Here is a 13,189-nt window from a genome sequence, read left to right on the forward strand (position 1 = left end):
TCAACAAACTTATTTCCAGATCTGATAGGTGTAGTTTTTTATAGATCTGATCTAAGCTTGATTTTAGAAGCCAGGCCATCTGGATTTAAATTCTCAAAAATACCACAACTTTGGGGGCACAAGTGAAATACTGAAATAAACACATGGTCAGATCAACTTTTGGTTGATATGAAGGCCCCATAGAACTAATTTTTTTTCTGAAAAATAATCAAGAACCCAAACTAATCACACATATAAACCAGTTTATTAGATTGTCAATGATACTTTGAGACAAATTCAAGTTATTTTATTTTCCTTTATATAAACAGAGGAAGGGAGGAAAGTTTTAAATTTCAAGCTTTGTTCAGCATGTGTCCAGTTAGCATCCACAAAAGCACCATTGGATATGGAAGAATTAGCACCCCAGAATTTTAGGACCTAACTGTTAACATGCATCACTGGAAAATCCGGAACAATGAAAACTGAAGTGGTACGTGGTCTGATCTATTATAAACAACACAAGGCAATTTATGATTTGTTTTCCTACAGTACAATACAATCACCACAACGAGAACCTTTTCAGCACAACACAGGACGAAAACCACTTTGCACCCTGTTAACACTAAAGCAGTGACAGATTTAAAAAAACGTGTTTCTTGTGAGAGGCAGTGGGTTGCAATGATCCCTCCTCCTCAAATTTTAAATTCAGAGTTACAGAGTTACATGGTCTCTTAAGAAAGTATTTTCAAATCTATGTCTCTACTTCCATGATGACAAATGGTGTGTTTTGTTTTTTGTTTAATGGAAAAGCTTGAAGAATTAAAGCAACCCCCTCCCCCCCAAACCTAAACCTGATAAGAAAGTACTCCAGTCTGGTGGGAGATAATCCACATGAGATCGGTTTGAAAATGTTGCTAGTGGAGTTGACACTTGTCTTCCCGTCCGTGGAGAAACATCAAGTACAGAAGCCTTGAATTCACGATGAACTTCGTTTCATTTCTTTCACCCAGTGCCTTTATTCTGAAGTGTAACATAAGAGACTTACTCCTTATTCCTCAACTGTTTTTGTAGTGTCATAGGGCTGTTCCTTATGCTGGATTTGACAACAGTGAAAAGGGTTGGTATTCTCTCTGGATTTAGGGTAATTTGAGCTAAAGAAAAAATATTAATTTAAATTTAGAATATATGAAATTTTAAATGGAGTTTCACTAGTTTCACAGTACACACCCATCATGAGTATCATTGAAAACCTTTCTCTTAGAAAGCATGTAACAAACCCTCAATTTGAAGTTGTGTCTAGGCCAATTTTGGCATAGTAGAAGAGACTGTATAAGAAATGTGTCATAAGAATAGATAGATACAGGTATATTCAGATCTCAATGTGTTGATGCCCAGGAAAAAATATTGTTACTCACCAAGAGAAAGAATATACCTTGGAGCATCTATGCAGACACATGAATCAATCATGTATCTGCCCAACATCTACTTCTGGAATAGTGATAACAGGGTCATTTAGGAAAAAGTACTCAATTACAGTACGGCAGCAAGTTTATGTTGTCTATGTCTAACAGCAAAACATTTTTGAAAATAGAATCAGTACTATACGGTAAGTTTACAATTCATCATTTCTATACTTGTAATACATGCGTTTATATTTGTTTTCCCAGTTAAAAAAAAATCCCACTAGGACCAACATCTTCCAGAACAACAGTCTAACATTAAACAAAGCCTCCTAAGGGAAATATTTAGCATCACAGAGATTTGAGAAAAGTCTGTTATGTAGCATCACAAAATACTCAATAGATCTACATTTAAGATTGTTCATGCCATGACAGTAACACACCTTTGGGTACATATATGTTATTTAAAAGAGAAACCAAGAAACAAACCAAAGGATTGACATGGAATTTATTTAGTCTCCCTTTGGTCAGAGTAGACCATTAATGAACTTGACTCCTATCTGTACCATGTAATGATAAATGGGTCCATGAAGCAACATTTTCATTTAGTAAAAAACATTTAAAACTAGTGATAGAAAAATGGCCACAACAGAGAAAAAATTCAAGATGGTAATATTATAGATAAATGTTTTTTTTTCTTAAGTGAATTGCCCTTAAACAAAAAAGAAGGCAAAAGTTTCTTCGCTTTGAAATATTCATGTGGAAAAACCTTCTTGAATAAAAGTTAGCCTATCCTTATAATAGATGGCAGAAAGATGTAAGGTTTAACTTGTGAAAAAATTTAACTTAAGAAAAAAATTTATCCTATGCTTTTTCTGCTGAATCAAATCCATTTGTGTAAATCAACTACTAATTTTCTGAGGAGGAAACAGCTATACAGAGCAGCATATCCATGTTACTGATTTGAGTCTGATAATTCACTAGGCATGACTGGCTTGAGCACAGGAGAAACAAAATTTATTTCTTAATGTTTTAGGGTTACACTTAAAACACTTGACTGAAACAAAATTGAGTTATGACAGGCTGGCTTACGAGTTTTGATTGCCCTTATATTTGACCAACATTTCAACACAAGGTAGTACCAATTAAAAATAAGATTTAAAACAAAAGCTGTCTACAAGCTGTTCAATGAAAAAGGCTTGAAATTTTGCATTTTAACCTCAAGTGATTTGTAGACTTACTCAGACTAAGTTTTGCCATTTTCAGACACACCTTTGTTACTCTTGAGTTTTATTTCTGTATTGTTCATTGGTTCTGTTATGTAACACAATTTTCTGTTAAGCTAAAATGCATTTTTACATTATAAGAAACTTTAAAAAAACACATAAGTAGGATAATTTTATAAAAGGTAGGAGTATATTATGGGATTTTTTAGACAAATTCTACACAGACAAATAGCTAGTTCAAGGTAATAAAGTGCCTTTATATCCAAGGTAATTAATTTTTCACTAAAATACTTTAAGGCTTTTAAGAAACTTAACATTATCATAGGTTGATAGTATATAGGGTTATGCTATTAACTTGCATTCTTTTGTAAGTCTTATTTCATTTAATCTTTTCATCCATATTAAGGGATTTTTTAATAATTAGTGGCTTAAATTTTAAATTCAAATTGTTAATTCTGAATTCATCTTGTGAGGAAGGAGAAAGATGTATAATTTCTCAATGCTGTGATTTGTACATAAGACTCACATGTTTTAGTAGAACAATCTAGTTTGTGTCATAATATACAACAGCCAATGTCCCTCAAAAATTCAACAGAATATTTAATCCCATGGCAAACAGGGCTATCATTTCATTCATTCTGCTCTGTTGTATTTACATTTAAAATGATTGTGCAGCTGTAAATGGAAAAGGCCAGAGAAAATCTAAGATAAATTCTTCAAATACAGGCACAATGAGTATTTTTTATTGCAGTAATTTATGCATAATTTGTATTGATGTCAACATCTAATGTTAAAGCATTAATTTTTCCATTTTGTTTTTTCTATCTATGGGTGTATCACAGTAAAATACTGGTAACTTAGTAGAAGTATATATAATAGCCATAATAATATAGAATTCTATTTCTTCTTTCATTTCTCTTTGGAGGTTATGGGGGTATTTTAAGCAGAGCTGGGTACTTACTTGTGTTGACAGCTCCATATTTTAAGATAAATTATGACTATATGGATATCAACTTACTCAACTTGTTAAAACCAATAAAAACTAATTAAAGTGTTCAAATATTCTTTTTTAGGAATTTAGGTTTTTTTAATCAGAAAATTACTAAAGTCAGGTGCCATCTTAAATGGGCATGATACCTAAAATGCTTTTCTAATTACCACTAGATTGATTTAAAATGTTTCTTAAATTAAAGGTTTTTGAGGTTTTTGAGGAGCTGAGCTCAAACTCTTTGCAAAGAATGGTTTTAAATTAAGTATTCCACCTAATTAGAAAAATAGGAACTACTAGTAGGAAAAAAGTGCTTATCTTAAAACTGGGTTTGGTTTTGAATCCAAAGCCTAGTAAGAGTAATTCCTGGGAATTAGAAAAAATTTAAATGGCATAAATCTTTATAATTGCACATTCCTCTAGCAAAGTGCCACAAGTTACCAATAATTTTTAAATGCGCATGATGCTACTTTGCATATCTAAGTATATATAAAGTTTTACCTTTTTCATTATAGTATAATACAGCTTCACAAAGTCAGCACAAATATAACCAGGAAGATGAATTATAACTTTCTTAAAACAGCATAGTGTGTTTTTAAAAATAACTTTTAGAACCTTGGTCTCTATGAAGATTCAAATCCAGGTATAACCAAAGCATTCCCATAAAATCTGAAAAGGTCATGAAAGTTTATTTAAGCAAATTTTAGTAATACTCTGCCATGCAGTGCACAGACATCATACGCTTTTTTTTTAAACACTGGTTTAGTTATCCTGTTTTAATCTGACTACATATTACAGTTTATTCTCTTCAAACATTAAAAGCAATGGTATATGTAGTAATCAAGTTTTGAAAACATTTTCTAGACTTAATTTCTCATTCCTATTAAGCACAGTGAAAATGTTTGATGCATGGATTATTAATTTTCATACTTTTATCTCTTTAAGTAGAAATGCTAAGTGGAAATGCATAGAGATAATATAAAAAGGACAATAGAGACTGAAGCGCCAATATATGGAACAAATAAAAGAATAACCACCTGTGTGGAAATTCTCCATATTATTACGTTTATTAAATCAGGAGAAGACATAAAAAATGAAGATCTCTTTATCAAGTAATAATTATATTAATATATATTTAAAAAATAAGTGGCATGCACTTATGTTAAATTTTTAACTTAAATTAAAAATTTACATCTTAAATGTTTAAATTTTTAATATTTTTGTTGTTCGAGTGTGATGAAGTTGAACTAGAGAGGTGTGTCATTATAAACTGAGATAAGCAAAAATTACATTGTTCAGAGGAAAGAGAATTTAAGATCATGATTCTCAATGACAGGTCATCTGCCCTCCATTAGGCCACAGACTAAAGGTTGTGGTGTAGGGCGTTGTCTGATTAGAGTGAAGATAACTAGCAACATTCAAGTGCTAATGGTAACATCAGGATTAGTTCAGTCATAGAACATTAAATGACTATCAAAAAAGAACCCCTTCCTTTCCCTATGAGAATCTCCATCTAGGGCAAAACAACAACATAAAAGAATATGAAATAAATGTCCAATTCTACTCTTCATCTTCCGAGGATGTAGAATGGGATACAAATTAGTGTCCTAGTCCTCTGAGAGAATTAACAAACTTTAAAAACTTAAGTCAGAAAGGATCAGGCATGAAAGATCACTGTTAACAGCTCCCCCACAGCCAAAATACTGACAGGTTAATCACAGAAAGGATAGATATTCATCCTATGTAAATTAATGTACTTTCTTGTAGTTTCTGAGTATGAAAATATAATCCCTTGTTGGTAAATAATAGTCTTGGATAGTGGCAACATTTAAATATTGTTAGAGAAATACTTCAAATAAACATAGAAATTCAGAAGAACCTTGATAGAAACTGTAGACATATGGAAACTCCACACTATATGTGATATTCCAACTATATTTAGCTCATGCAATACTCAATACAAGATTGCACAATCTTTCTTGCTAATACATACAGATACTTTCCTGACTTTGCAAGAGCTAGGCGAATTGTATTTACTCTTTAGCTTTTCCGGTAGCAGTCTTACAGTGATGGCATAAATACTGAATGTACCTATGAGAAAACCATTCCTACAACATAATTTATCCTTATTTTCTATTATTCAGCTCTTTTACAGCACACTTGCTTTCCAAAATGCCCTATAATGATAGTTCTCATTGTATCACTACCAAGAAGACAAAGGTAATCGATTGTTCATGCTGTGGTGGAACCACACAACGCTTTTAAAGATCTTACGTGTCTTTTCTGCTCTGTAGGCAGTTATCTAGCATTGCCTGATGCCAGACATCAATGCCATACGCTCCTTGGGGCCAAAGACTAGATCTTGTTGTCTACTGTATATCCAGACCTAGCAGAGTGTTTAGCTCATGCTGTACACAAAGGAAGTATCTGTTGATTTAATGAATGAAAAATGGGATTGAGAAAACGGAATAAAGAACTTCAGCATACTGCCCCTTACCCTCTAGCCCCTCCAAAGCTGTGCTTGCCCACTCTTGCTTCTCCACAAAAATAAGGTAGGTAGTATTACCCATCTTAAATAAGAGTGTAGTATCACCCACTCTTAAGTCACCCTGGCAAAACCCAGATGTGTGTTCTCCAGAGTACCAACGGCATGATTAACTGTTACTACCACTTGTACAACTTTGAATTACTCACCTTTCTTTTTGCCAAGTATTTATTAAAAGGTTTGCTTCTGCCTACGATAGACTATTCTTTTTTAAAGCTAAGTGAGGCACAAAGAATCAAGGAAATAATCCCTATGACTGCAATCAGTAGCATGAATGTGGAGAACAACAGAAGGGAATGAAAAGACAGTTACACATATACAGCACAAGGAACTGGGGACTAGTGGCTCTTCAGTTCTTTATATGGGGAACTGCAGGAAAGCTAAGATCCTTGAGGAGATAGTGAATTTTGAGAACGAGGGGAATGCTGAGGTTATTAAGCCAGATGACGCTGAAGTCTTTTCCAGCTCTAAAATTCTATACTGTGTTAACCTGGTTCCCTCTGTGATGAGATGGGAATCTGCACACTTTTTAAAGTATATTTTATTTTTAAGGAAAAAGGATAATTAAACTTGAGAAGTTTGATAATTTGAAACTGCTGAGCAACTGTGAATATTTAAAGTTTTCTTAAAAGCACCATTACCCCATCTTTTGCAACATGATCATGGAAAGCCTTTTAAATCCTGAATAAATGTACTTTAATTATGTCAATATAGTGTGGATATTGTAATACTTCATATTGTCAGCAAAATTAGGAGCTAGTGTTTGTTCCTACTTCTGCTACTTTACATGAGGGTGTCCCTTAAAGAACAGGTTTTACCACCTAAGTACAACTCATGCCCTCATTTCCAGTTTCAGAGACAGAAAGGTGAAATTATTGTAAAAATTAGAGTTATGCTTTTAAATCAGTGGAGAAACAAGTGGTTATGATACTAATTCTGAATCTCTAAATTACTGTACATGCTAATAAAAACACTAATGATTAGGACATTTTGACTGAGAAGCAACAAAAATACTACTAATTCCAAAACTAGGAAGCAAAAATATCACTTTTATTAGCTAGAACCATAAATACATGGAATAAGGAAAGATTTACTACCAGCTTTATTTTCTGCTAAGCTGGGACTTTTCAAAACGCTTCAAGCAGAGTGTACTCACTAGGAAATTGGGCTTATAATTCCTGACCTAAGACCTCTTTACTTTTCTAACATTAAACTGATACCATTATTCATAGTCAAATGGGAATAGGGACATATTCTCATTTTTTCCACATGGCAACAAACATCATTGGCAGTTAATTAGAATTGATTACTACAACTAAAATGGCAACGAACTGCTTAGAGAATTCATGCCGACTGCTCAAAAGTAGTTAATCATCTTTATAGTTTAGAACATATATCCTTCAGGCTTAGTGTGATAGCATGCAAGTCCTCCTTACAGGTTAAATTATACTAATGAGATTCTCTTGGTAATTCAAATGTAACTGTCTTTTTATGAGAAATAAGTCTTAGGCCAAATTCAAAAGTAGGTCATGTTCAAGGCAAGTTTCATTTCAGTATTTTTGGAATTATCAGAATGAAATATGAATGTGGTCAAGTAATTTAGGAACCATTAGGAGAGAAATAAGTATGAGAGGGGGAAGGAAAGTACGTGTGTGGAGTGCAGGCAGAAAGGCAAGAGAAATGAGAATGTAAGTGGACGTGAGGGATTAAGAGAATGAGGCTCATCTGAAAATTTGATATTCTCTCAGTAATCCGGCAAGACTTCTCATCCCATTTGTGTGCGTTTTCCCAAGGAACTGATAAGAGCACTGTGCGACTACGTGGCTATTCCTCCCCTGGCTGAGTAGTTGTGTAAACACTGAAAATGCCTTCATAACTTTCCACCAGTTTGAGAAGGTGCCTGTTGTATATGTAGCTGGTATGTGACTTCCTGTTTGGGGATCTCTCTGTGGTTCTGCAGCTTCTTATTTTAGAATCATAAGGGTGGAGATGGCAAGAACTGGCGTGGACAAGCCAAAAGCCAGCCCAGTCCTCTCCTTTAGTTAGTTATGTCCAAATTCATACTCGTTTTGGTAAGAACAGAATTCTCTTGAAAAAGGTAACAGCAGATAGTAAAACTTCACCCTTTGGACCTAGCAGTACACAATACACTATGGCTCCCTAGGGTCACAGTATAATCTTTTTATTTTATTTTTTAAATTTGTTTATTAAGGTATCATTGATACACAATCTTACGAAGGTTTCCACAGTATAATCTTTGCTTAAATTTAATCTTTGCTGCTCCCAGAATCTCAATGACTCTGCTTAAAATGGAAAATTGTAGGTAAATCCAATTAGAGCTTTCAGAAAAACAAAATGCAATCTGGATGTGGCTCTCATTTGTATCTACTCTCCTTTCATTTATGTAAGTTGCAGATCAAAATGAGTTTCCAATAATAGAACTGAATTCCTAAGGTCTATGTTATGTAATTTGATAAGTGTATAAAAGCTACTGAGGCATCACTGTATGGATAAACAATGCAAGCGTTCTTTCTAGCATGTTTTGATAATAGAGCTATCCTAAAAAGCATTTCCTCACCTGGAATTAGTTTTCACATTTACTTTCTGAGGCCAAATACATAGATATATAAAGTGACAGAAACAGTAACAGTGCTATGGCTGTTGAAACCGCTGGAGTACACTTGCCCGTATCTCTGTTTTTAATAAAATAATTTAGAGTCTCTCATAAGAGTACCTCTTGATGAATATGACATTAATTAAGGTGGGAGAGTTGTTTGAATGTTAGGGATACTGTCATTTAGTAATACAATTAGAGGGTATTTTGTCCCCTCCATTCTTACTACAGACTTGTTGTCCTGATTTTAATCATAGTTATGTGTAAATTAAGATACTCAGTGAATGTCTGCTTATATTTTGCACTTATAAAAAGTATTATCAGCAATAGGAAGGAACTGTGTTGATAAACTTAACAACATAGATGATTTTAAAAATATCAGTCTGGGTGAAAGGAACCAAATACAAAAATACTTGCTTATTTATATGAAATTCCTGAATAGACAAAACTAACCTATGGTGATAGAAACAGGATCAACAATTGCTTTTGGAAGTCGAGAAGGAGGGAGGGTAAGGTATTGACTGGGAGTTTTCTGGGGGTGAGAAAAATGTTCTACGTCTTGATGTTTGTCAAAACTGATTGAGCGGAATATTATGATCTGAACATTTCACTGTCTGTGAATTATACCTGTATTATAAGATGTTAAAAGGCATTACCACTAAACAATATTCTTGCTAAAGAATCAGAGGTTAGGTGACATTTTTCTTTTTTTTTTTCATTTCAAAGCTTCTCTCTTCTAACTGTGCCACAGAGAGCAACATATCCTAGGGATCCATGCCCAACACTCTACAGGGGGCATGGATTTTATGTCCAGTCACTGAGCCACAAAAGGCTTTTTGTTACTGAAGAAAAAAAGAAGACAAATTATTTTATTATGGACCATACTAAATGTATCAGCTGTGAAAAAGGATGTAAAAGATCTTATGCTTAAAAAGTACCCTAGGACAGAAAAAGATTTCCAAGTCAGGTTTATCATTGTGAAAATACTAATTTACGAAGGCATTAAAAAAAATTAATGAGAACTTGGTTCAGATGCTGCTTAAAAATGATCATGGCAGCATGGCTTTCACTCTTTTTGGTTCCCCAACGATGAGTGACACTGGTTAACTAGTAGTAAACCACTAGGATTTAAAAGAGATGGGTGAGGATGTGGAGAAAGGGGAACCCTCCTACACTGCTGGTGGGAATGTAAACTAGTTCAACCATTGTGGAAAGCAGTATCGAGGTTCCTCAAAATGCTCAAAATAGAAATATCATTTGACCCAGGAATTCCACTTTTAGGAATTTACCCTAAGAATGCAGCATTCCAGTTTGAAAAAGACAGATCCACCCCTATGTTTATTGCTGCACTATTTGCAATAGCCAAGATATGGAAGCAACCTAAATGTCCATCAGTAGATGAATGGATAAAGAAGATGTAGTACATATGCACAATGGAATATTACTCAGCCATAAGAAAAAAACAGATCCTACCATTCACAACAAAATGGATGGAGCTAGAGGGTATTATGCTCAGTGAAATAAACCAGGCGGAGAAAGACAAGTACCAAATGATTTCACTCATATGTGGAGTATAAGAACAAAGGAAAACTGAAGGAACAAAACAGCAGCAGAATCACAGAACCCAAGAATGGACTAACAGTTACCAAAGGGAAAGGGACTGGGGAGGATGGGTGGGAAGGGAGGGATAAGGGCAGGGTAAAAGAAATGGGGCATTATGATTAGCATGTATAGTGTGGGGGGGCACAGGGAGGGCTGTGCAACACAGAGAAGACAAGTAGTGACTTTACAGCATCTTACTACACTGATGGACAGTGACTGAAGGGGTTTGTGGGGGGGACTTGGTGAAGGGGGGAGCCTAGTAAACATAATGTCTTTCATGTAATTGTAGATTAATGATACCAAAATTAAAAAAAAACTGAATAGTAAGATTAAAACTGTGCTAAATTAATGATACCAAAACAATAAACAAACAAACAAACAAATAAATAAAAGAGATGGGTGAACTTCAAACATTTAGCGGGAAGGAAACAAGATTTTACTTTATACTACTTGGTGCATAATTAAGTGTACACATGTGTGTGTGTGTGTGTGTGTGTGTGTGTGTGTATGTAGTTTGTCATATTTTAAAGCCATTTGGAATACCAGTTATGGGGCATTTATAATGATTACCTCACCACTTCAAATCTAAGGGGCTGTGTGTTCATCAGCTTTAAAGAGGTTACAGTCAAAATATACAATGAATTCCCAGTTTCCTACACAAATAACGTTATTGTGTATGACAATTCTAAAATAAATAAGTGAAAAGATTCTATCGGTGCTGAGAAAATAATAGTAATATGCTGAATAGAATTTATCTACAAATGATGCCAGCAGTTCATGGGCAAAATTAAAGCTGTTAATTGAAAGCCAGATAATTATTTCTCCAGTTTATTTTTGTGTAATTCCAATTCAAGCCCACCAAAGGTTTATATTGTCTTAAATCCACATGTCATATGAAAATATCTAAAATACCTCATTTTACTACTTATCATCATCTCCACCTGAGATTAGAGGGGGAAAATGAAAAAATAAGTAAGCAATTTCCCTAGCACAATGCCTGGCCTTTGGGAGGGACTCAGTATTTGTTGAATAAATGAATGAATGTTTTCATTTCCCTCAAATTGCCATTTCTTACACAGTGGCTTCTTACTGAACATTAAAAATTCAATATTATTGAAAAAGAAAAGCATAGCCACATACATAATTAGTAAAAAAAAAAAAAGAAAAGCAATGCTCTGAAGCCCCTAAGCCACATGTCATTATTGCTGTTACTGCCTTGTTGACATAAAAATCACACAAATATAAATTGACACGATGTGTATAAAACTACAAATTTATATATGATAGCATAGACTTTTAGTTATAAAATTCTTCTTTTAAAAACTCAACTAATGACATTAAAGGACATTGTTTACAAGTTAGTGTTTTTTGTTTCCTAAGATATGCCTGTCTACACAGTTGTGCACTTTTATATTTTGTCTGTAAATAGCTTCAAGAGATTATAACTAGCTCAACCCCCCTGTCACTGCCATACCTGAGAGTTTCAGTGGCAAAGGAAGCTCCTATCAACTTCGTATAATTTTTTTATACTTTCTGGGGAACCATCCATTCTCTGGGTTGGGAAGAATTAATAATGATGTGATTAGTATTTATTAAATGTTTATTATATGACAGAAATTTTACTCAGAGCTTCATGTATCTTAAGACATTTAATTTTCTTTAAGGGAATTCTAGTTGACGTAGGTTCTGTGAGTTTAAAGGACCTTAATCCATTTTGATGTTGATGCTGTCCCTGGATCTAGATGATTGCCTGGCACATAGTGAGTCACTGATAAGTATACAATGAATGACTGAATGAATTCTTACAATAATCCTATAAAGTTATATAATTTGCCCAAAATTACATATAGTGAGGGACCAGTATTTGGAACTGAACCCAGATCCAACTTTGGTTGACATGAAGTCTGTGCTCTTTACTATTCTGTACTAAGGTCACTGAGACTGCTTGATAACTGGAGTAACTCAGCAACTAAAAATACAGCTGAAATGACTGCTATTGCTTAAGGTGGAGGAAAAAATGGATTAAAATTATTATTGTTTTATTCTTCTCACAGCAAAAAGCCCATGTGGAACTTCTTGATAATCCTAGATAAATTGATCTTTTTAATAAAACTACGGGTTAATTTGTGCAGACTGAGCCGATACGAAACTCTTAGGGCCACAGAAATTCAATCTGCATGTAAGAATTTGGAATTCATCTTGCTAATTTCTCACTGATGTTGCAAAACCATGGCTAACTGGGAATGCCAGGGGCAAGGTCATTTATTTAATGGCATTTCCTAGTCAACAAAGCATAACCACAGTGTTTTTAATCCCATTGAAATGGAATCCTACTGAATAGAGAATAAATCCAATATAGTGAGCATGATTAAATTCTGTGTATGAATGGGAATACTTCGGTGCCCTAGAATCTTCATTGTTAACAACTATAATCATGGTGTAATGATGTAAATGAGATGCGAGTTCTTGAGTTAATTTGATAAAAACTTGGAACATCCCTTTTAAACAAGTTTTTGAAAAAAGCCTGTTTCCATCTTATTATGTGGTCATATATCTTTTGTTCATAGGATAGTAGGAAAAAATCCTCTAGTTGATTTTTAATTATTAACTAAAATTACTGTGCAAATGCAGTAGTTTTATCTCTTAAATTTTCTAAATAGCATTTTTTGAAGGCTACACTGCAATGCAGGTGCCATGACAAGACTTGTGACAGCAGACAGACAGGATCTATATTCTAGTCATTAGAGTCAAGATAAGGTGGGAGGCTCAGGTAGTAAGAATAAAGAATAGAGAGGGTCAAACACTCAATAATTAGAGGCAAGAGGCTGCAGTCTA

At 34.0% G+C, this 13,189-nt stretch overlaps 1 protein-coding gene across 2 annotated transcripts in view; it reads right to left on the reverse strand.

The window, feature by feature from the left end:
* Positions 1–234: 234 nt before the first annotated feature.
* Positions 235–13,189, reverse strand: part of PURG (purine rich element binding protein G) — a 34,134-nt gene continuing 21,179 nt past the window's right edge. For both annotated transcript variants that reach the window (XM_036894335.2, XM_036894336.2), the window contains one exon: positions 235–1,130. In XM_036894335.2, the coding sequence (XP_036750230.2) occupies positions 1,116–1,130 (15 nt within the window). In that variant the 3' untranslated portion in view covers positions 235–1,115. The remainder of the gene's footprint in view (positions 1,131–13,189) is intronic.

The sequence above is a fragment of the Manis pentadactyla genome, chromosome 7 (genome assembly GCF_030020395.1).
Source record: "Manis pentadactyla isolate mManPen7 chromosome 7, mManPen7.hap1, whole genome shotgun sequence".
NCBI lineage: Eukaryota > Metazoa > Chordata > Mammalia > Pholidota > Manidae > Manis > Manis pentadactyla.